Source organism: Python bivittatus, unplaced genomic scaffold (genome assembly GCF_059951505.1).
Source record: "Python bivittatus isolate LINGU-HERP-01145 unplaced genomic scaffold, Pbiv_v1 ctg000190_np1212, whole genome shotgun sequence".
Taxonomy (NCBI): Eukaryota; Metazoa; Chordata; class Lepidosauria; order Squamata; family Pythonidae; genus Python; species Python bivittatus.
Window position 1 is genome coordinate 18507923 of NW_028277042.1, and position 24818 is coordinate 18532740.

The 24818-nt window shown below is 37.8% G+C and overlaps 1 protein-coding gene across 1 annotated transcript in view; it reads left to right on the plus strand.

Annotated features, from left to right (window-relative positions):
* CDH13 (cadherin 13) overlaps positions 1–24818 on the plus strand; it is a 465553-nt gene that overhangs the window by 180012 nt on the left and 260723 nt on the right. The window contains exon 3 of the mRNA XM_088136165.1: positions 8764–8972. Coding sequence (XP_087992291.1) covers positions 8764–8972 — 209 coding nt within the window. The remainder of the gene's footprint in view (positions 1–8763; positions 8973–24818) is intronic.

Here is a 24818-nt window from a genome sequence, read left to right on the forward strand (position 1 = left end):
AGAACAGACTAGGTTTAGAACAACAGCCACCCAAAATAAGAATGTCCATGCAGCAGATACATGATGGTCCATGAAAGGCAGAGATGACATGGAAAGGAATGTGTAATGGCTGCTGCTGGCAAGAGCTTAAAAGGGAAATGATAAGAAAGCTCATTCTGGAAGACCCCCATTTTATGCATGCAACTATTACCTACACAGCGTTCCTCTGTTCCCTAACTCTCATGCCTTACTACCCAGTTTTGTAGTAGAGAACGTGAGTATGAGTGTTGTGTGTAATGCTTAAGTGGTTGTGATCAATACAGCTTTTGTAGGCTAACAGAGAGTCTCTGGGTGTAATGTGTTCCCTTGAACATTTAATTACTGCTTGGATCCTGAACTCCTGTATCTTCATTGAAAGTGTTGATGGATGTAACTAATACATCGACCCACACACACCTATCAACTGCGACTGTGCTCCACAAAGCCTCAGCTGCACATATTTAGTCTTTGAATTAAGTAAAATGCCAGGTGTCTGACACTGTAACACAGGGTCTGTTATGTGTAAATCCAAGAATTTAGTTAGCTATTACTAGAAAAGCATTTTATTAGCCATTGTTGACCTTATTAAATATTAATCAATATTATTTGACTGATGAAAATTAGCATGATGTATCTACTAATGAGGAACCAGTGGAAGATTAATGATGGGCTAAAACATGATCAGATCTGGAGCTCATAGCAAATGTATGGCTGTGTAAACTCCTAGTTTTTGATACCTGCTGGTCTGATGTTCTCACCTAGAAGACTAGAAAACCTTGGTTCAAAGAGCTGCATGGGTTCATATAGATCCTTTTGCGTCCCTATACATCTTCCTGCTCACTGCTATGATGGATCCCAGAGCATTCAAAGAGTTTATGTAACCCTGATTTGCAGCTAGTCCCCCCACCCCACTGCCCTTATAGAGCTATGGTTAGTCTAAAGAATGGCATGATAGCACCCACCAAAAAATTGGGAATTGAGTACTGGGGCATTCTTTCCCCTGAAATCCTAGTAAACTGAGTGTGATGTTTCACAAGTGCTGTTGATAGGTCTTCATTCCTTTGACTCATAAGAGCTATGAATGGTCTGCAATGCTTCAGTGACTGGGTTCATCCAGTCAATGAAGTATTAACCCATTGACTGGGTTCACCCAATGCATTTAACCTGGTTACTAAATAAACCCATGTTTATGTTTTCGTGGTGCATTGAGCAAATGGATTCAGCCAATGAAATACCCCCCACATAGACAGGCATACATACAAACTAATTAAAATAAATGCTACTCAGTTTTATGTAAAAGTACAGCTGCCAGGTCCTTATCTGGCCTGTCATGTCAACACAACTGGAGTGAGAGACAAACATCTTGTTTTCCAAAATGTCCAGCTACTTCTCTCCTTTTTTTTTTTTTTTACATCCAGATCAGGGAACTGCACGCTTATTTGATTTCAGTGGATTCCAACAAGATTTAAGCTTATAAATGCATCCTGAAAGCTCCTGAACATTTTATGTCCTCAAATCCACCTTTGGTCCTTCTCTGTAACATAATTTCAAGATGAAAGTATGAATGGATAAATGTTTTGTTCCCATCAGTTCCATCCTTTTAGAGATGACACATCTAAAACAAGTAAAATATCCACGGGAGGAGTGAAATATTTTCCTGTTAAGGGGATATATATGTGTAATCATATGACAGTTGTGAATGTGTGTTAAATAGAAAATGTACAATCCAAGCAGATATTAATGCTTCCAAACACAACCCAAGAACGTGTTTCTTGGCTGAAGGCCGATCCTGAGCATAGATGAAAACTGAATCTTTATGGAAATTCAATCAAGTTTATTTTCAAGGAAACATTTCTCTAGCAACAGTACTTTAAATATCTTTATTTCTCCCCTCCTCCTGATTTGAAAGGGGCAGAAGATATTATGGGCCTACCTCAGACTATTACTCACTTTCCTTTCTCTATGCTGCATAAATGATGAATCATGTTCTATCACCAGAACAAGCAAGTATTTTGGAAATAATACGCTGGTATCATGCCCCAGGTGGAAATTGACAAAGTCTTTTATTTTTGGTGATGCTTTCTCAGATAAATTCCCTACCCTGTTGAATAAATAGCCTTCCCGTAGATTTCATGCCATTCTAAAAGAACATTTCCTGCAAAGAGACAGTGAACGCTTTTGTAGGATGAGGGAGCAATATCAAAAGTCAGAGAGAAGTGGTTTTTCAAGGAAATTGAAGTACTAAACTGCTCTTTCATGCATCTTGCATACCAGTCCATACCATTTTGAAATTTTACTCTGAATTGCAGGATGCTCCATGGCAGTATAATTTTTGAAGGGGGCAAGTGAATCTGAAATTGTTCACAAGGGCCGTGCTCACACAAATCATTTAACCTGATTCCTCAATTAATCCATATCCTGGATTTGCGCGGTACGTTTAATTATAGAAAAACTAAATAGGCAGGGTTCATGCAACATATTCAAACAGAAAACCTCTGCTTGGGTTAATACTAACCAGGCTGAATGTCCTGTAGAAACAGAGCTTCTTAGTTGGCCTGGGGAAACTTGCTATGTGAACAGTCTCAAACGCAGAGGCATGTAAAGCCTTCAATAGCTTAGGACCGTGGTATCTGAAAAAGCATCATTTCCCATTTCATTGTAAGCTTCAAGATCTTTCAAAGATACTGTTTCTCAAGTCCAGTTCAAACATGAAGCATCACAGAACAGAAAAAACACACAAGAGGCACAGAGACACACACCCAATTCCTTATTCTACATTTATTTAAGCACAATGTAATCCCAGCATACTTGTTTTCAATGCAGTCTTTCCAAATTCCTTCTGATTTATGTTTTACTCAGACTTCCCAAATGTTCATGAACTGCTACAAACTCTTCTGGCTGAAAATCGATATATTCCATTCATTTTTGCCCTCTGCGTCCTCCCACTGCAGTGACGGATCATGACATATGGAAGTTGCAGATTTCTTTTACATCTCTTCTCCCCACATACAGTAGCTCTTCTTCCCCTCCTCCTCTTGTAATGTAAATACCTGAAAAATATTTAGGATTTTCACTGGATGTGGGACTTAAAGATTAGGTGGAGGCAGGAAAGAAACAGCAGAAACAAGAGTATGGATGGAAGGATGAATGTTACTGAAATGAAAGTGAGCAAGCAAAATAAAATAGGAGTATGAAAATTGCATAGATGTTAGCAGTATGCCCAATCCTACTATCCAAGATGGTGGCTGAGACCACACCATCAAAACCCTGCGCCATTTTTATCTGTATTGTGAGTGTGACTCATACAAAAATGTACAGGGTTTGATTGGGGGGTTCTGGCCACCATTTTGGATATTAGGAATTGGACCTCATGAGGATGCAAAGCCTTTCTGCTGTCCATTAAAGTACTATCTTCAGATTTTTCATGAGTCTGAGGAAAAATGCCACTACTTTAAGAAATTGGCTCATTAAAGTTAATCCAACTCTTAAAGGAGTGTCATCTTTCTTCTGAATGTGTTCATGCTGATACCTATTCTTGGAAACCATTTTATACAGTAAAGTATAAATTGTTGTATAGTGACAACAGCTGCTTTTTGGATTTTTTTCCCTCTTCTGCAACACAGAGTACTTTGTGAAAGGAGTCAGTCCAACTTCACTACGATTTACTGAAACATGTTGAGCTAATAAATACCTGTATGACTAAAGCTTCAGAGTATAATTTTGTACATATTAGATTGGTGTAGGCTAACAATGTGACTTTCTAGCTGGTCTACAAGAAATTCATATTTCTTCAGCTATCTCGTACCCAAGATAGACAATTTTTCATCTTCCAAGAAAGGACAGTAGGGACCAGAAAAAATTCAATTTCTCTGGACTATCTCTCTGGTCAAAACTTTTATTAAGATATATAAAAAGTACAATTAAAATACAAATCAGAAGATATAGAAAAGAGAGAAGATAGAACTAGTGGTAAGAGATTAACTTTTTAAAAAATTGTGCTTATATCTGTATTGGAGATAGTCGGAAGTTACTTTTTGTTTCATCTTTCTATTGGACTGTCTCTCCAAGTCATGAATTGAATTTAAGGATTCTGAGTGCTATCTCCCCACCCCAACTTTCTTTCTTTCTTTCTTTCTTTCTTTCTTTCTTTCTTTCTTTCTTTCTTTCTTTCTTTCTTTCTTTCTATCTATCTATCTATCTATCTATCTATCTATCTATCTATCTATTTCTGGAGGCAGTTTTGTACAAATGCACACTTACCCTTATGCTCGTTTTTTTTCTGAATATACACTAAAATACTACTTAAAATTGCTTGAAGAGCCTTAGGTTCCCAACAGGTTGTGATAACCTTCATCCATATCACAATGTATGAAGAACTTGCATTTATACATTCTAGCAATTGATAAGACAAGAGCTGATTCTGATGGCTATAGTTGGTAGGCTACATTTTTTTTCCTCCCATAATTAACCCCACCATTATTCTCAGGATGATTTGGAAGTGGAAAAAATAATGGCCATGAAGAGGTGCTCTAAGTAAAAGTCAAAAACCCTCTTCAATTTTTTTACTCCTTGCCCACTCCTAAAATTTCCGAATTTTAACCCCCTAGTCTTTCTTGGCATCACAAAATGTGAGCTAAAAAAATTAGAGGTGGGGATAGTTCAATAAGACGGATAACAGTTGTTTCAGTCCTTTCCAATTGCCACTCCTCCTGCTTTTTTATCAGTTTGGCTTTTGGGAAAAAAAATGCATTTTTAATGTGTGTTTTGTAATATATTCATTTTTATACAGTTTTGCTTATATTTGCAAGCAATTTTCTTACTATAATGCATGGGGGGTTTACTACTGCATATTTTTGTGATCAGTTCCTCTAATACCACCAAGGTATACTTTTTTAACTAGAAATTTGCATCAGAGAAGCATGGAGGATAACCAAGTGTTTGTCCTTATCTTGCCCTAAAAATACAATATTAGGTAATTGTGTGTTTTTCCATAGGGTAAATGTTCTTCAAACGAAAGGAAATATCATATTTGCTTTTAGAAGATAGTGTCATTTCTCAGTGTCAGATAATGTCAGTTCTCTACTTTGTGTTCCCTAGTAAAGCTTTCTGATGTTTTCGATAGTTTTTAATCATGGCTTATAGAAAGCAATTTATATTTCACTTCCAGGAGATGGGATCCAAAAACCCACTGGAATATTTCTAGGCCTGGATTCCATGCTAACGGAATCAAGTTGTGTTGGATTTTAACAATCGTCCTGTCATTTAAATGTGGTTACGTGAGTTGGACTTTTAATGAAGTTGAATCAGAGTTTCTTCTTCAGGGAAAAAGTGAATAAATCTATAGCACATAAATAATCTGCTGGCCGATAAGCATTATATTTACTTCAGCAGTTTATTGAAGGGTCTGACATCAGATTTTATACTAACAAAGTAGGTAATAAGCAGCAGGCTTAATAAAATATAGGTTGCTTGGATTTATTTTTATTTTTTTTCATTAGGAAATATTTGGCACAGCCTCCCTGCTTTTCATCGTGCATGTTGGATCTCGTTCTACACCATACGGCATATTAAACACAATAAAGATGTTCACTTGGCAGAAACATGATGGGGAATTTCAGAAGAACCATATAGATGTCAATAAATGAATAGTTTGCTTACATGGAAATAAAACTTTTGGATCCAATATAGTTCTATTTTTAGCATCTGGATACAGCTGGGAGATAATTGTGCGTGAACTGAATTTGTGTGTGAACTGAGCATCTAAGTTGCAGTAGGCTATATTTGAAGCAAACAGCCATATTATCCATACTGTGTTTAATGTTTGCTTAGGATGAGTAGCTTGTTAGGTACTCTGTAATAGTGGATGGATCTCCTTAGCTACATTTGAAGGACCTGACCACTAACTGTCCCACCACCCACAACCCAAAAAAATCAGAAAGTAGATACATGTCCAGTGCCAAATAAATTAATATTATTGTGTTTCAGTAATGTGGTAGGCCAAAGCCCTGATCAACCTCCTCTTGAATCTTCACATTTGACCACACTACAGTATCTCTCTCCTTCCTCAGATTTCATTTGTGTTGCCTTAAAAGTAGCAATGTTTCTCTAACGGTATGAGACCTCTGCTTCAGCATCACAAGTCAAGGTGCCATCTTGCTTGCCTAACGCTCTGGGAACCATACTTCCATGCCACTTGACTCCATACAATATTCTCAAGTGCCTTGAAGAAGCAAATGTCCTGGGACTTCTTGGACTGGTTCAGAATGAGGGGAATTGAAGTCCCAAAGACCTAGAGGGCAAGAGGATGGGGAATTTGTTGGAGTTGCTTAATGGATTCCACGATGGAATTTGCTATCAAAAGTATGATGTTGCTCTGCATTCAATCAAAACATGGGTCCATCTAGCATAAAATTGCTGAATTGCATTGATTCATCAGGTTTTAAACAGGAATCTTTCCACCTTATGTGAAGATGCCAAGGTCTTGGCAAATTCTGTACTGCTGTGTGTAGAGAATCTTTCATTTCCATATACGTGTCATGCACGTAACTTGTGTTTTCATGAATTCTGCATCTATGAGCACTGAAAATCAGCAGCCCATTAGAGATGGTTCTTGAGGCTGTAGATGTGATAAGCTTTCCATAAGGAAAAGCCCATGCTGAACATAATTACAGTAGTCTGCACAATAACAATTATCACACTGTTGAAGTGTGGAAATTCATATATTTAGGGAGGCGCTTTGATTGTGAAACCAATCATCCTACAGTAATTTCCATCAAACCAACAGAATTGGTTCTTAATATGAAGCAAAATTATTATCCAGAACTGCTTTTGTTAGCCTTAAGGATTTTAGATGGCCAGGCCAAGCCCAAAACAATTATTCCATAATTATTTACTGAAAACATTTTGTTCAAGCCTGCTGTTTCTCACGTTATAAACCTGGAGTAACTGCTCCCAAAGTAGGTGCTGTATTTCAAGTATGTTTAATCTAGTTTGTGTTAATATTTTGATAAATTTAAATCTGTAGACATGCTGGAAGATATCTCTCATTTTTTGTCTTCATCGTGTGCGAAACAGCTCTTAAGCACTTAGAGTGGGAAGGATTCCTATATCCTATGAAGCCATAAAGCTTTATCTTTTGGGGTTATTGTAATGTGTGAACCTAACCATCAAGCCTTTGTTTCTGAATCAACAAGCGACATTGGAAAGTGTGTTCGGGGCATTTGCTTCTAAATGGTAAAAAATTATATGGTTTAAAAACGAGATTGTGATGGATATGCAGAACCAGGATGGTCAGAGACAGAATACTATTGAACACTATATTATTTATTGGCTTAGCGTAAAGTGTGAGACCAACCACTGCAGTTTGCAAACCATGATTTACAATTTAGCATGCTATATAGTATGAGCCCAACCAGTTGAGGCTTTTTCCAATGGTTAAGCAAACCATAATTTTACAGGAATTCAGTTAATAAGCATTGAGAGGGTTCTCGTAGAATATTACAATGGCATAGAGTATTCTCTTCTAATTGCTTTGTGTCCAAAATGGCATCATCAAGTAGGAGATGGGAAAGATGAAGCTTATTCTTGCCACGAAAGATGACCTACCGTGGAAGCTTTTTAGTTTCAGGGAGGTGGAAGAAAGAACACTAACCCAAGGCAGGTTGAGATTGTAGAAATCGTAGACATTTATAACATTCTAGATGATACAACGGAAATTAGTATAGAGAAGTCCTCTCCTTTTACATACGACATTATTCACTCACTCTACCTTGCCCTGAAGATGGGGGACGAGCTATTTTCTTTTCCTTTGTTTTTACTCTGATCCAATCTGACTTTCATGATCAAGTATTAATGAAAGAGTGTCACTATTCACAATGGAGCATGCAGGAATATTTCTGAATCACAAATTGCACTGCCCAGGTGTAGTCCCCAGATTTATTCTTCTCTCCGAATGCCCAGCTAATGTGATTTTCAGATGGGGTGTCACATTAAAGCTGAGGGCTCCTGCTGGCTTTTGAGAATGAGAACAGAAATAGCTTCCTGTCCCCAGTAACTGCATAGATGTAAATGTATTGTTGTCGCCGGGGTGGGTGAATGGAGTGAGTTTTGTATTTGGGATTTTTATTCCTGTAAGCCACCCGGAGTCAGTTGGGCGGCCATATAAATTGCTTTAATAAATAAATAAATAAATAACATTTTCAAAGAAGGATTATTTAAAACCAAACCCTTCTTGTTTTGCACAAGTAGGAGCCGGGTTCCTGCTCTCTGTTGTCCCGGGGGGTGGGGGTGGAATCTGTCTCATGTTTTCTTTCTCCAATGGTCCATCTTCTTTTTCAACATCTTCATTAATGACCTAGATGAGGGAATAGAAGGGATACTCATAAACTCTGTGGATGACACAAAGCTGGAGGGGGGTTTGCTAATACCCCAGAAGATAGGCTCAAGATTCAAAAGGATTTTGATAGGCTTGAATGCTGGGCCTCATTCAACGAAATGTTGTTCAACTGTAAGACAACTGTTTACAACCTCTCCCAACCCTCAAATACCCCCACTCCCACCATACAGTCCTAACAGTTTTGATAGATATCTGCAAGGTTTATTTTTATTATTATTAAAATTGAAAGCATTTTTTAATTTGGACCAGTAATGTCGGAAGGCCTCTAATATAAGCCAGCTAGCTATCAGTGACAGGATATTTAATGGACACTTTTGACCTTGTTCCTCTCTCTTTCTCTCCCCCCTTAGTGGTATTTGACGACTGTCAAGAAAATCACAAATTGAACTTTGAAGTTTCAAGCCCAGACTTCAAGGTGGAATCCAATGGAGCTTTAGTTGCACTGAGAAATTTATCAGATGCTGGGAGAGCTTTATTCATCCATGCCCAGTCAGCCCAGGCAGAAGATACAGCGGAGGTATTGATTGCTGGCAGAAAAGAAAAATCTGGTTCTTTAAAGGTAAGATAAAAACAAATGTAAATCAAATGTTCCTGAAGATGTGCATAATTAGTTGGGCACGCTGTGATATGGTAACAGAATTTTCCATTTTAACAGTTGAACAAAACTATGGTGTTAACAAAAAGACTAAACTATTTGCAGGAGATAAGTTACTAAATCACAGAGGAAATTGTTCATATATTATGCAGGCAAGGCTATAAACTTATACACCCTTGTGAATATTGAATTAATTGGTTTTACTTCCAATTAAATGTATGGAGTTTTGGAGTGCATAATAAACTGCGCAAATTAATTGGACTTCACTAAACTTCATTTTACCTTTTAACCTTAAAGCCCTATCTGATTTAAGTAAAGGTCTCCAAAGTAGTAGTAAGGACCCCAATCTACAGATGCTTAATTCTTTAAGCTTCAGAAGAAATTAGAGTTGAATATTCAGTGAAGCATATGCTTTGGTTCAGAAGGACTTCCCTCTTTTCATTCTAGTTATCTTATATTACTCTAAGTAGTGTTGGGTACATGTGTCAAGATTAAAATAAGGGAAAATCATTACCAGCAGGGAAGTTCTAGGAAGATCTCCAGCTCAAAATTTGGGATGTTCAGATTAGAATCAACCCCAAATAACAATTACAATTTACAAAAACTTTGTTACATTCCTGGAGATTTTGCTCGAGAAGTCTCCAAGTAAAAAGCAATTCGCTTTAGTTTTCAACCAGCCTACAAAATGGGTAAGAAGTGGGGTTATAAGCTCTGTCACACAAAGGGCAGTGTAGTAAAACAGGCCCTTGTCAGAAGGTACATGGTACCATCTATTATGAACTAGATTCTTGTGTTGCTCAAATCACGACATAAATGTTCTTTCCTTAACAGAGGGAAACACAGACAGGCATGCCAAACTGATTATTCAGATACTGTAGATCAGAAGTGCTTAAACTGATATCCCGGGTAGGCTTGATTATGATGGCCTGAACTTCAAAACTTGTCACCAAATTGTATTTTTAATATGGCAGAAGGGGAAAACTCGTAAATGCATGCTAGAAAGTGGTAAGTACAATGCACTCTACATGGGGCTGCCTTTGAAGACCGTCTGTAAGCTTCAGCTGATCCAGAATATAGTGGTTGCTATTGATTCAAAGTGCTGATTTGCAAAGGCCTACATGGCTTGGCCTTGAAATACTTTCATGATCGTCTTCTCTAACTGGTTTAACCTACCTGACTCAGATGTTTGGGGAAAACCTGATGAAGTCCCCTACTTTTGTGAAATGCAGAGGGTAGAGTGTAGGTGATCTGATGGTGCATCTACATTTCAGGATAGGCTTCTTTCAAAATTATTTTGGAGACCTTTTGGGGAGATGAATTGACACCTTCAGTTTTGATTGACTGATTATGAGTAATTACATTTCTTCATGGGTTGCTTTTATAATTATGCTGTGGACATTTTATTTATGTATTTAAAGTTATATGTGAACTACAGAGAGTCATCTCTGATTGTGGTGGGGTCAAGTCAAGTCAAGTCATGTTAAATAAATAAATAAATAAGGCTGAGAAAAGTTTTAATTCAAAATATTCAAATCAAAAATGATTTGATCCAATGTCTGACTAATTTGCTGAATTGAATTGAAGTTTCAAACTGAATTGGATGCCTCTGAATTTATCTGATGATTCAGAAGCTCTTTTGTGCATTGCAAAAGTTTCTTTTTCTTTAACTGATTTTGGTAAACCACTGGGAGCCAGTTTGGTGTAGTGGTTAAGGTCCCAAGTTAGAAACTGAGGAACCATGAGTTCTAGTCCCACCTTAGACACAAAGCCAGCTGGGTGACCTGCAGCCAATCCTTGCCTCTCAGCCCTAGAAAGGAGGCAAGGGCCAACCACTTCTGAAATCTTGCCTAGAAAACTGCAGAGACTAGTCCAGGCAGTCGCCAGGAGTCAACACTCACTTGAAGCACCCCCCCCAAAAAACTGGATTCTCCAAATATTTTTTAAAATTATTATTATTGCTGAATCAATTACAACAATTATTCAAAGTTATTGAAGTGGAATCTATTGCCTCACCCTGAGTAATCATATTAATTGTACTGAATATTAAACTGAAATGAAATAATGTAATTGTTGTCCTGGCCCCATTTAGGTGGTGTTGTTTTTCTGTGTTTTTTGGGAGTATAATTCCTTGCATGGCATTCAAAAGAGAGCCCTGCAGGTGGGTTGGGGAGAAGTGCACGTCTGCTCTAGACGAAATTCGACTAGTTCTACTAGAGAAGGGAAATCTGTGGCAAAGAAATTCAATGCTTCCTTTTTAAGTATCAGCTGGCATTCTGATCCAAGCAATAAGTCAACTTTCAAATATGACAGCTGAGCAGTGTCTGCTGTCTTAACATGTGATCTCCCTGACACACAAGCGGTTCCTGTGGCTGATAAGCTCAGTGTGGGAAAACAGAAGGGAATGGAAGGGATTTTCAGAAGCACAGAGAGTTTCTCAAGCTAGAAGTTTTGAGAGAAGAAGCTCAAAATAAGCCGATGAGTTAGCAGGAAGAGAGAGCTCTTACTGGAGTTTTGGAGACAAAGAAGAAGGTGATGGTTGGCAAACGAAGTTGGATTTAGGCAATTTTGGCTGCTGAAGATCTACAGGTTCCAGGTTGTACAAGGGTATGAAAAGACCACCAGAGATCCAGAGTGAAGAGAAAATCATTGTATCTGTTTGAGGTATCATTTCTACTGTGCATGGATGGCCCAAAAGAGAAAAGGATCAGAAGAAAAAAGACCAGCATTACACCAACCCTAGAAATTGCCAATTAAGAATAATTAATGCCTTCATCAACTCTAAAGGAGAGGGGGACTTAGGAATAGCTACACACATAGTACTACACTACTAGTGTAGACTGCTTCGTCTGAATTCTACCTATGGTTTGGTGTCAGGTTGCTTTATATATGTATCCTAAATATGTATTAAATGTTACTTAAATAATTCTTAGTTTTATAAGTGAACATAGGTCACTCATGAACAAACTTCTTGTACTGGTCTAAGACTGTAATAAACTGTATCTAATTATCTAACACACATAGTAGGAAGTTTAAGTTGGTCATATTTACAATAGAAATAAGCTACTTTTTACAGGCAAGAAACTGATTAATTGCTGAATGGTAGAAGCAGTTAACCTCACAAAGTAATTAATTACTTTTTATTGCATGCTAGGCTTGACTTTGAAGTCAAACACTGGCAGCAAGGGGAACGTTGGAGTATCTACTAAAGCTAAATGCTGCTTACACTAGCTTTGTATGATTGCAAGAGAAGCCAACACTTTCCTATCTATGTTCAAAAACAAACAAACAAAATCAAAAGAAGGTCACAGTGGAGTTTGTCTAGCTGGATCCTGAGAACCCAACCCTCTTGCTCACAACTTGCAAGAAACACACAATCAGCTCAGTTTAGAAAGAGCTACACACATGTTTGTTCTCCTATTCTTGAACAAGAAATGTGCACCCCATGTTGACTAATATAATCGAAGCTACCTACACCAAAGTCATTGTCGTAAAGCCAATGAGCCTGCAGAAAGAAAGAAAGAAAGAAAGAAAGAAAGAAAGAAAGAAAGAAAGAAAGAAAGAAAGAAAGAAAGAAAGAGGGAGGGAGGGAGGGAGGGAGGGAGGGAGAGAGAGAGAGAGAGAGAGAGAGAAAGAAAGAAAGAAAGAAAGAAAGAAAGAAAGAAAGAAAGAAAGAAAGAAAGAAAGAAAGAGAGAGAGATTCTATACATTTTTATAGGAATTCAGTCTTATAAATATAAGGGGTAGAAGATTCAAGGCCTTTTTGCAAATTAATTAAAATGTTTCTGGCTGATGATGCAACCAAGTAGCAAAGGAATAACTGAGATAGCCTTCATTTCTGCACTGTGGCATTTAGCAAAGAGGAAGATATGACAGTGACTTAGAAGACAATTAAGCCAGGTACCTTCACAGACCTATAATTTAGGATGACAAGGAAGCCATAATGAGGAGATTATAAAGGATGAGTGATCCATTCTTTGACTCTTCCACTTAGTTCTCTTGGCAGGAGGGAGTTTCATTGTTTTTCCAGCAGGAATGATAGTTCGCCTGAAATCTTCCATTTAAGAGCCACATTCGCTGTAAAGGAATGACTGAACAAACTTTAAAACACTTCCTTTCTCCCTTTGATGTTTTTTGACGCAACTTTGAGCTCTGGGTAGAATCTTATGCAAACTGTGTAGGCACAGAACTTGCTTTATCTCTTACATTGTGTGAACTGCATTTGAACCTGGGCATTGAAACACCACAGCCTTCTGCCAAACTTGAAAGTCATTCTTCTTCTTTTTTTTTTTAAAGGCCCAATTTAACTTTCACATCAGAAACCTTTCTTTTCTGTTTGGTCTTCCATGGACAGCTGTAAGGCTGTTGCCATCCCTGGGGTAGGGCCTTTTCTGTGGTGTCCCAGAATCTCAGAATTAGCTACTGAATAAGAGCAAAAGATTAAGAGACAGGATGAGATTCTAGTTCCTTTGACCTGAGTGTCCTATTTAGACACTCAGATCTTGCTATCAATGACAATGACTGTTTCTTCTCATTCTCCTCTGTGTATTCTTTTCCTTCTTCCCTCCTCCTCCTCTTCCTCCTTTGGACATAGACAATCATGGCTGCCATTTTGTTCATCTTTTCAAGTACCACCACTTTCACCACTGAAATTTGTGACCCTCTGTCTCAAAAGTAGTGACGCAGATCTTTTTCCTTGCTGCATAGGACCCAAAAAGGAAACTCTCTGGCTGCCACAAATTGGAGTTTGTCATTTTCTAATGTGTATGGCTCTCTTTGTGGTCTTATAAAGCTCCCTACAATAGGAGAACCCAAAGGAGTGTCTTCCAGACTCAGATTGTCCCGGGATGATAATAACAACATTTCCTCTTAGCTACTTTTTCTTCATTCATTATAAGCTTCATCAAAGAGCTTTCTGAAAAGTATGTCTCTTTTTCTACACTTCTGTCATGCAATGATCAGAGAAGAACTAGCAATTCTAAAGTGAGAAAAAAAAATTACTGAACCATGTAAGTGAAGACCATGAATAATTCTCTTTGAAATAATAAAGAATTAGATGCACTTAACTTTCTCTTGAGCCATCCAAATCTGGATTTACTGCAGATTTGAGAGTCCTTGGAGACACGATTACATCTTCCACACAAGTGTGGAAAATTACGATTTACCTGGAATGTAGGCTTTTGAATGACATCTTAAATGTAAAATAAAACAATTTCAGAAAATAAATTCCGGGAACTGCTTTTACAGGTTGGATCATTAGGGTAGGAAATGGGAAACATTAAGTACTTTGTTTCAAAACAAGAGTGTTGCCGCCATTTTTTTTATTTTATTTTTTTACTGAAGCTAATGTAACTTTCTCTCTTTCTTCTCTTCTCTGTTGTCTTTAGCACTAATATTCATCTGCGAGGCTGCCTGCTAGTTATTTCTGCAACTGTGATTTCCTTTCTTTTACCTCTTATAGTAATTATCTTAACATGCTTCTGAAGAGCAACCCCGCAGGGTTTCTCAGAAGAAGAATGATCACAAAGGGCTTGAAGCCTAATTGGTTAATGATGTGAAGGATCATGGGATCAGGACTAACCTAGACGCAAATTAAGGTCTGTTGCCTATAGAGATGAAAACTTCTAGATTTTTGTATTGGTCAGTTTTAGCTTACTTTTGTACATTGCTTAGCTAGATTGGTGACTTGGAAATCGGGAACCATGCTAGATCTCTCCATCTGTGCATATTTGCACAAGGACAGTTCCAATTTGGTGAGTCTGGTGGTCAAGAACTTAGTCATGACCCAAATGCATCAGAAGTTATCTCAGCACCGATTTGCCTCTTGGTGTGGTATGCAGCCTGCCCCCAAAGTAAAATTTATGATGCAAGATGCTGGGTTGCCACAAACCTATTGCAAACACTTCCACCAACATAACTCAGCTTATTTGGAATAGAAGGTTGCTGATCGACAGCCTGGTCCTCTCTCCAGTGTACGTCCAAGTTGCTCAGGTCAGCAGGGGCAACTCTGTCCTTACACAGTCAGCATTAGAAGTCCCTTTTGCATGGAATAACCCTGGATCAATCTCTGGCATTTTCAGGTAGGACCAGAAAAGACTTTAGGTGGACCCTCTGCAGGGCTTCAGTGAGCAGTCAACAAAACTGGGTTGGGGTAACTGAAGGTGCATCCAAGAATAAAGCAGCTTTCAGATTTCCAGTTGACGTGTGTTGGCAACTAGTAGTTTCACCTAGCCAACTAGCTTAGGTTATTTCAGTTACTGCAGAAACCATTTCAAAGCTGTCTCCTGTTCTGCACTCATAATTATGTCGTGAAGGCTTTAAAAGAAGAATGAATTCTGGAATCTGGGGTCAACTTTGGTTTGGGCAGAAAGCTGATATTGTTTCATTGTCTTATTTCCTCGCTGCTTCCCACTCGTTAGAGCTGGTGGCACCTCAGGAGTAGATATGGGATGTAGGTTGTTCAATTTCAGAAACCAAATAACCTGGCAAGATCTAATCAAGTTTCAGGTTTCTTTCCCTGTGGTGTTGTTTGCTGCTTACATGTTGATACTCTTAAGACCTCAGCATGATGCTCTTGGTTAAAAGGATTGTGGTTTGCTTCATAAGGGAAACTGGGTTTGAAAAGTTGAACTTTCCAACACCTAATTACAACTTAAGATTGGCTGAATGAACTTTGGATGGCTTGTTGTGGAGTTGATGACTGATTGGTGTTTGTCTGTAGCATGACCTTTGAATCAGGAGCACTGGGAAACTCTGAGTTGTGGCCAGATTGAAAATGCCTAGGCCAGTGTTGTCCAAACTTGGCCACTTTAAGATGAGTGGACTTCAACTCCCAGAATTCCCCAGCTGGCTCGGGAATTCTGGGAGTTGAAGTCCACTCATCTTAAAGTGGCCAAGTTTGGACAACACTGGCCTAGGCTCAAAGTATATATGTAACAATCTAAATGGACAAGTTTTGTTAATTAGATATTCAAAACTGGCTGAGAGTTTGTTGTTTAGCTTTAGAAAAGTGTACGGCAGCTTGGAAACTCTGCACGTGTCTCTGCAATTTGTTGGCAGCCTAAAACCATTGGTTTTCTATTAAAAAGGAAAGTGGCTTTATCTATTCTACACATATATATTATTTCCATGCAAATAAACAAATAGAACGACTCGGTCTTTTAACACAGCACACCAAAAATTGCTGGTACCTAAAAGAACCGGCTTATTTATTTTAGTAAATAAAGTCAAGGGCCCTGGAAACTGAATGTCAGAAAAGTGGAACTACCAATGTTTGGTCAATGATTGATCAGAATGTAAAATGTTACATAAAATGAATGAAGGTCATGTTGAATGTTCTTGCCCATAAAAAGATGAGAACATGGAGACGTTCTCCACGTACAAAAGAAAATGCAGATTAAATGCGGAGAACCTCCAGTAAAAGTAAGGCTGGACATTTTCTCTCTGAACTCTGCTTTCAGAGTACAAATCATCTCTACACCTTCTCTAACTGATTTGCAAGTGGTGAAATAAAAGAAAGGGAGCATTTGTTGAATGTTCTGCAAGATCACACAGTTTTCTAACATCTCTTCCTGCTCCCTTCCCTTACACACGGGCAGGTCAAAATTTCCCTGCATATGGACATCTAAGCATTTAGAAGAACTTTTCCTATAACAATCGCACTTACTTGCAGTCCTTCAAATTTAGAGGAAGTTAAATATATCTAGATGGTAGCCATTCATTGACTGTGCTTGCCCTTTCTCTTAATCAACTTAATCATGCTTTGCTCAATTAGCTACTTTTTATGAGTTTGTGGGATGCACCCAATCTAACAGCACAGTTAGATTGCTGTTAGCTAAAATGTAGTTGGTGGTTTGTAGGCTGGTCTGTCATGCAGACCCAGTCACTGAGTCAGAAAAACGATGCATTCCAAAAAGCGAAGTTGCCAGCTGAAATATTTTGGGGCTTCTAGCCAGGATGATATTTTCCCTTCATTTCATTTCAAAGCAGTATGTATCAATCCCTCTTTTTTAATGACTTTCTAATGCATTAGGTTAATCTAGTCCAATTTATTATTGGTAATTATTATTTGCTCAGCACATGGCACATTAAACTATGTTTGGAGATCCATTTATTAATTGTAAAAAAAAATAAAAACACTTCAGGATAATCATGGCATGTAATAAATATCTTGATTAAGTCTTTTTTGAAAGCCTGCAATGGCAGAAGGAAGCTATTAATCTTGACCCCTTCCTAAGAGGCAGTTACTTAACACTGGAGGGAAAACCTGTCCATCATTCGCAGATTACAGGAACCTACAAGAGGCAAATCAATCAAAAAATGACGTGCTTATCAACAGAAGACAGTTAGGTGAGAACCATAATGAGACGGGCAAAGCAATCTGTGAGCGATGCTATCAACAGTAGGAAGCTTTAACAATCTTGGGTTTGCTTTTTTAATTATTGTTATATTTTGAGGGATCCACCATAGCTCAGAGAGACCACACCTGTCCTGCATGAAGATTGTTGGCTTTTTCGCCATCTCCAGGTGGAATTGGCAGAAGGGGAACTATGGAAAGTAGCTTTCAGAGATCTACAGACTGCACTGAACTGGGCTGACCAATGTAGGATAACACAGCTTTTAATGTTCTCAAGGGCAGACTGGGAGAAGAAGACTGCAATAATATATATTTTAATACACCTTTCATTCTTGATGTCTCTAGCCCTATTCCCTACCTGAAAGGTAAAGGAAGAACTGCAAAGACAATAGCAAAGTGTGTATATGGATAAATGGAATGATTCCAAACTTACAGATGGAGTTTCTGGGAATATATCTGGCTATCTTTATGATACTAAGACATTTCAAGGTGGGGGAGTGGCATACATTCCCTCTGAGTTGCCTTTCATGCTCTCTTTGAGCTCAGTGCGCAGGGCTGTAAATTACAGTGATTATTAGTGATTTTCACAGACATTTTGGACATTACCATGCCCTACTTTCCTTCCCTGTTATCCCACCAGCCACATTTTCTGAGCTGCAGTGGTTTTCAGCTGTGAACCCAAAGTCATTGCAACAGCTCTGGGAAAGCCCTGGGTCTCTCAAAAACCTCTGGGTGATAGAATTTGCTTGACCTACCCCAAATTTTGGTTGTGTTGAGATGCTGGAGATGTTATAAAACAATAGTTAGAAGATGGGGGGGGGGGGAAAGCAAATGGAAGTAGGGAGGGATACCAATGAATAAATGAAGCAAAAGTAGGAGTCTCCTGCTCTTCAAGGTTTCAGAGAACAGCTCTGCACCATTTACCAGAACTCATTCTTAAAGTCAGGCCCAGCTTCCAGCAAAATAGGACAAATAGTAACATTAGTTCAAAGAGAAGAGGCATCATGATCCATCGGTGCAGTCAGCCAAGAAGCTTTGCTGAAGTAGCTGACATGACCTAAGATGGTTTTCTCTATTTATTTATAACATAATACGGCCATGTTTTTTTCCTCCATCAACAATATATTCCTTTTTTTAGTAGTAACTTTACTAAAAATTACAATTGCAACAATACAAACTAAAAGAAAATGAGCAAAAAGAAAAAGTAGAAGGTGCAGAAAAGAAAAAATAGAAAAGAAAAAATAAGGACTTCCCCCTTTATCACAACAGATATAAACAAGTTTAGTAACTTATCACCTTCTCTTAAAATACAGCAAATGATCTCTTCTTCCCATTTTCCATTTCTTATCTATAAACAAATCCTTAAAGCCTCATCCTTCAGTCCTGATTAGCAAAAGTTCATTAAGGGTTACCAGAGATAACAACATATCTATTTTAGCCTTGATCAAATAAACCAACTTCATATTCTTTCCTTTTACTTTTAACAATCTTGACCTTTAGTCCCTTCAAATAATGACCTAGAACTTAATTTCTTTCCAACTTTTCTTTGGCCTTTCTCACAAAATTCTTCAAAGCTTTAAGAAGCCTCTTTTGTAAATCCAATATAGGAAAATTATCCAGGTCACTCTCTTGGTTTGTTGTTCATATATCCCTTTTAATTATTATGCCATCAGCCGGTTTCTTTTGTATGTCCACTGCAATGTCTTTTTCCTTGTCATTCATGTAGCCTGTCATTTTTAGATCCAGTTCCAAATCAGTCTTAATCTTATCAAGTAAAACTAGTTCCTCTATCTTTTAAGCACAGTCTATCTATAGAGGCAGACACTCTTAAAATTAACTTCTGGGTCCATTGTTCAAAAATATCCTTCAATATGTCCAGTGTTAAAATATTTTGCTTCATTCTGTATTTGTAAGTTGAGTACAAGTGTTCTGCTCCTTTAATTGTAAACTTTAGTTCCTTCTAGTTCCCTCTAGTGTCCACTTTTTAAAGTCTTACTATTTTTTTTTTTTAATTGAAAGAAAAACATTTTCACACAGGAAGAATTTTTTTATCATTAATTCCAAAATCTCATTTCAAATTTATCTAGATCCTTAGGCCATTTGTAACTTTCTAAAATCAAAGTTTTAATCACGCTTGTGCTGTTTATTAATTTTTTTTTTTAAGTCTTGAGACTTGAATTTAAAACTTCTTTCACTGAGGATTTGCTAAAGAAACTCACCCAGTGCTGTAAACCTTGTTGATCCAAAGGTTCCTATTAGCTGAAAAGCAGTTAACAAGCAATTTCCGAAAGTGATTAGACAAGGAAGTATGCAAGCCCAGTGTCCTTTTGAAGGTACCAACTGTGGTTTGAGCAAAAAGATGGCTATTTCCTCATCTCCCAGAACTCTTAACCCCTCCGGAGACCACTGTTGCATTTTACGAAGAGCCGGTCTACTTGCATAGAAAATTACTCTTTTCACAGAACTGTCTTCAGTCTGTCATTTCTTCCCCAGAAAAACCAATAACAATATATTCCTGTAGAGAGGTGAATAGAAAAAAAAATCAAAAATAAAGGAGATAGAGTAAAAGGCACAATTTGCTATCATTGGAAAATAAAGCAAAACTGCAGAGAAGTGGGTTGACCTTCCTTGTGCATCTTTTCACAACAGCTAGCCTTAAGAGTAGAAATCCATATCCTTGCGATTTACAACCATGACTGTTCACCATTACTCTTCAGTGCAGAGTAGACAATTCCAAATCACTTCTGGATTTTCATTAAAGTGGGCCCAACACAAAGCTTTTGAAATCAACTTCAAGTTTACTCTAAAACCGTTCAAGGTTATTAAATAGGATTAAAAGCTAGACTGAAAAAGATGAATCTTTGTCTCTCTCAAAACTCTCCGTATATGGTGCTCCTAGATCTTGAGTCTCAGGGCTAAGGATTGGCTTTTGAATTAAAAGCCATGCTAATAGAGAGCTACAGCTCAAATGAAAACATGAAGGAAAAAATGGGGAAGATCTATAGAAGGACTATTGCTGGAAGCATTTTGCTCAAGAGCTCCACAAAACTTGGACCCAGAACTTTCCATAATATTCCTTCTACTACATGAAATAGCTACAGAAGAGAATTATGAAGATCCACCAATATCTATAGCCTTAATAATTGGTTGACCTCTTTCTCTCCCCCCTCCTTCCTTCCTTTGAATATTCACTGGAACTGGTATCAAGAATTTGGATGAAAAATGGAGTTGTGAAATGCATACAAGTTACCTGTGCAAAATGCCATTTGTATTCTAGGCAGAAACAGTTTCTGGGGTATAAAATGTCTCCTCTATTTGGAATGAGATTTGCAAGCAGCCAAGACTTGTAGTTCTGAGCAAGGAAGTGTGACATTCAGTGACATCACTTGTTGTTATTTTTATTTATTTACTTTGGCCTCAGTAAAATTGCTGTGAGCTTCTGAGTGAGAAAGTTGAGAAAACTTCTAAAGTTTTGCTGTCAATATTAAATCATCAAGAAATATTACTCCAGCTAACTTCCACAGCACCCATTAATAATATCTGCTGAGCTTTTGTCCTTTTGAGATTTGAAATTTACAATGAGCTCAAACGTGCTTTTGTGGCCAAATAATGATTGTTATGTTTTGTGGCAGTGCTGGTTTCCAAAAGAGGCTGTCCTAAATCCCAGGGTGACAAAAATCAATTTTCAGATGCAAATTAGGGTGTCATAGGTGACATTTTTCATGCCCAATAAAGTCCTTGTCTATGGGTTTGAACGAATGGCTGCAAAAACAAGAGACTGGCAATCAGGCACTTGCAGAGTGGTTTTAGCCAAGTTCTACATACGTGACTGATGCTACACTATGCAATGATGTATTTAAGAAAGAACTCAGGATGGGGGGCCATGAATACTCATTTCGCACTGTCCCCCTCTAATTTTAGTTCATCTCCAACTCCTGTTCCTCTTTCCCAATTAATTCCTGGGATTTTCAGTGAGGCTGTTTATCTGATGCAATCTTTATCTTTCTCTTTCTCTTTCTCTTTCTCTTTCTCTTTCTCTTTCTCTTTCTCTTTCTCTTTCTCTTTCTCTCCCCTCCCTTTCTCTTTCTTTCCCTCTCTCTCTCTCCCCTTCCAACCTCTCTTCCCACCTAACTGGAAACTCTCTCAACCAAAACATAGCTCTCCTAGCAACTTGAGGTGACACATTCTGGAAGGTTTGTCCTTATAGCCTTGAACAATGAGACAACATCATTGGAACTCCCTTGAGTGAAATGGAGCTCTCTGCTAAGTAACTTTTGATTGAAGCATCTAATCTGGACAATGGAATCAGCAGAGAACATGAAAGTAATGTTCCTGTGGCATTCAATAGTGTAGAAAGCTTGAGCTTCCACATTACGAGCAGAATGCCTTTGAAATTCCAAGGAGAAGGAAGAGGAGGAACAGGTCATAACTTGACCTTGTATGTGATACAGAATTCCTTTACTGCTTTTTAGAGTATGAAGCAGAAACATTGGAGGCTGCAAAATTGCATTACTTTATAGTGTATTTGTGATCTTCCTCCAAGCAGGAGGTGTATTTTCCCTTCTCACACATATACAGATCTAGTTTAAACCTTTTTTATAATTAAGAGGCCATAATAAGCACAAAGGGATAGTTCTTGATTAGTGATCACAGCTGTGTTGTTCTGAATTGCAAATACAACAGCTTGAATAGGAGGCTACAGGGAATGGGCTGGGGGGTGGGGGGCAGAGTGGTTAACATTATAACTTTCTTGCCCACATGCCAAAAAGAAATAAAGCTAGTTTTACCTTGAAGCTGTTTCTGAACAAGAGCAGTAATGATGGGACAAAAGCAAATTTCTGAAAAGACTTACAAAACGTTAGGTTGCATTCATCCAGCATCTGGTTTGAATTCTGTATTGAGATGTGCTAGACCAGGGTTGCACAACTTCTGTCAGCTTGAAGCCTGCACTTATAAATCAGTCTTATCAGTGATTTTTGGAAAGATTTCCAAGGAGATGATGGACAAATTGTTCTGTAAATGTTTGAAAATGTACAGTAGTATCTGTAGTAAGCATGGATTTCAAAAACAAGTATTTCCAAATTAAACTTATCTTATTTGTTTTGTATTGGTTATCTTACTTAGTAGACTATAGGAATGCTAAAGATGTAATATATCTTGATGTCAAGAAAGCATTTGCAGGTGATGCATAATTGGTGGGAGAGAGAGAGAGAGAGAGAGAGAGATGGAAAACTGAAATACAATACAATACAATACAAATACTTTAATGACCAAGTATAAAATATACACAAGGAATTTGTCTTCGGTGACGAACAGCAAATCAATCTATCAAATCAATCTTGATAGATTAATGGCCTGAAAATCAATATGAAATTTGACAATGTGAAATGTTATCTTCTTCTAGGAAATGGGGGTTTAAAATAGGGGATACTTGGTTTTTAATTAGTGCTTGTGAAAAAAAAAACTTGGAGTAGTAAGTCATTGCAAACTGAATATGAGTCAGCAGTGGGATGTGCTTGCAAAAAGGGCACATTCAGCTTTAGATTGCATTAACTGTAGTATAATTTATAAATCCACTTTATTATTCATTAGACAGATTCCATCTCAAGCATTGTGTCCCATTCTGGGTATTACACTTTAAGAAGGATTCAGACAAACTGGAATTGGTTCAGAGAAAGGCAACAAGGATGATCGGGAATTGGAAACTAAGTCCTGAGAAAAGAGAGTAAAGGATCTGAAGGCTTTTAGCCTTGAGAAGAGAGGACTAGATGGTGATAAAACAGCAGTGTTTAAAGACTGAAACACTGCAGGTTGCACTATTAAAATGAGAAACAGATTTACTTTGCACTGTGCATATTATGAAAGGCTGTATATAAACTCTATCCTGCACGTGTCAGCTTGATCATCCTAGACCTCTTTCTAATAAGATCTCATTGAGATTTTTAAAAAGTTGCTCTATTTCTCCCTTAAAACACAGACGCTCTATTTTGTGTGCATGCCAGTCTCACCATCTATCCAGCCTTCCTATCTAATCTCTGCCCGTTGCCCTGCTTAATCTTCTTCCCTCTTGTCTGATCATCAAGATGGCTTAGTGTATGAATCTTTCTCCTAGGATGTGAGCCTATATTTATTTCATGGCTTTGCGGGGACTTTTTTTCTTCTACTTATAGTTCTGAACATTCCTGAATCCTTTTAGTAGTGATCCAATACGGGCAGACCCGTACTGCTATTCCACCTTGGTCACAGCCACAGTGAAACATAGCAGGTCATAAGTGGGTGCAAGTCAACTGTCTCAGGGACATGTTTGCATCTGCCAGCTGATGTGTTTGCTTTCTCTCTGAGATGATCAGAGGTCTTCTCCTTCCCCTGCAAATTCTTTGCAGGGAGTGGCTGATGGAATTCAGGGCAGTACAGATTCCCATCCTGCTGGCAAGAGATACAGACATCAAGAATATGGACAGCCTAGCAAAATATTTCCCAAGTCTGCCCTGTAATCCAGCAGTCTGCCTACATAAATAAGTTTAGGTTTATTTGTAGGATTTTAATTTATATTTACACAAATGAGAGAAAACAAGAGAAGGGAATGACGGGTTGGAAAAGCTCAAGTTCAAGGGTAAATGATGTGAACTGATTCCTTAGGCCCTTTCTAATCATATTGAAAACAGTATTATTTTTTTGGCCAGCTTTAGAATATCCTGGGGTGAAGTTGAGGAATTACTGCTGGAGATATGAGACATGTTTCTGTTTCTCAAATGTTTGTGCTCTTTCTTTCTAAAATATATCTTCTGAACTTTTTAACACATAGACAGGGGTGTGACTATCACTCAGAATGTGGTCAGGCTAGCAATCAATCAATTATTACTACATTGTGATGAGTTTCTATGAATTAAAACAAACAATTGTGCATAACATTCCCAAACAATCCACTTTTGTTCACAATCGTCCTGAATAAATATGTGTTTATGTGCAACTTTTGTTATAATTATCATCTAAACTTCTGTGGATGTTAATTATAATGCATTTTGAGAATAAATCTGGGGTGAAAAGGTGGGTATACAAATGAGAAATTGTGTCAGAGGTGCTGCAAAGGTAGTAATAGCATCCTCACGTCTGATCTTTATGGAGCAACGACTACTTAGAGGAGTTCTTTTTTTTTTTTTTTTAATGCAACCAAGGTAGAAGAGAAAATTCAAAGTCAGAAAAATGAATTCAGACTCAGGCACCTGAATGCCGTTCAAAATATTAAATACAAATTGGAATTTAATGATCAGGAACAGCAGTTCCATATTGCTCGTGAAGCAAGAATATCATTTTTTTAAAAATGATATTGTTACATTGCATTAACTGTCCTGCATGCTTTTTTTGACAAAGAAACTCCTATAATTTCATGTTGAATTGCTATCCATGTCTAAATCTAAGAGTGAGCTAGGATGGGTTCATTCAGAGTCATTCAAAGA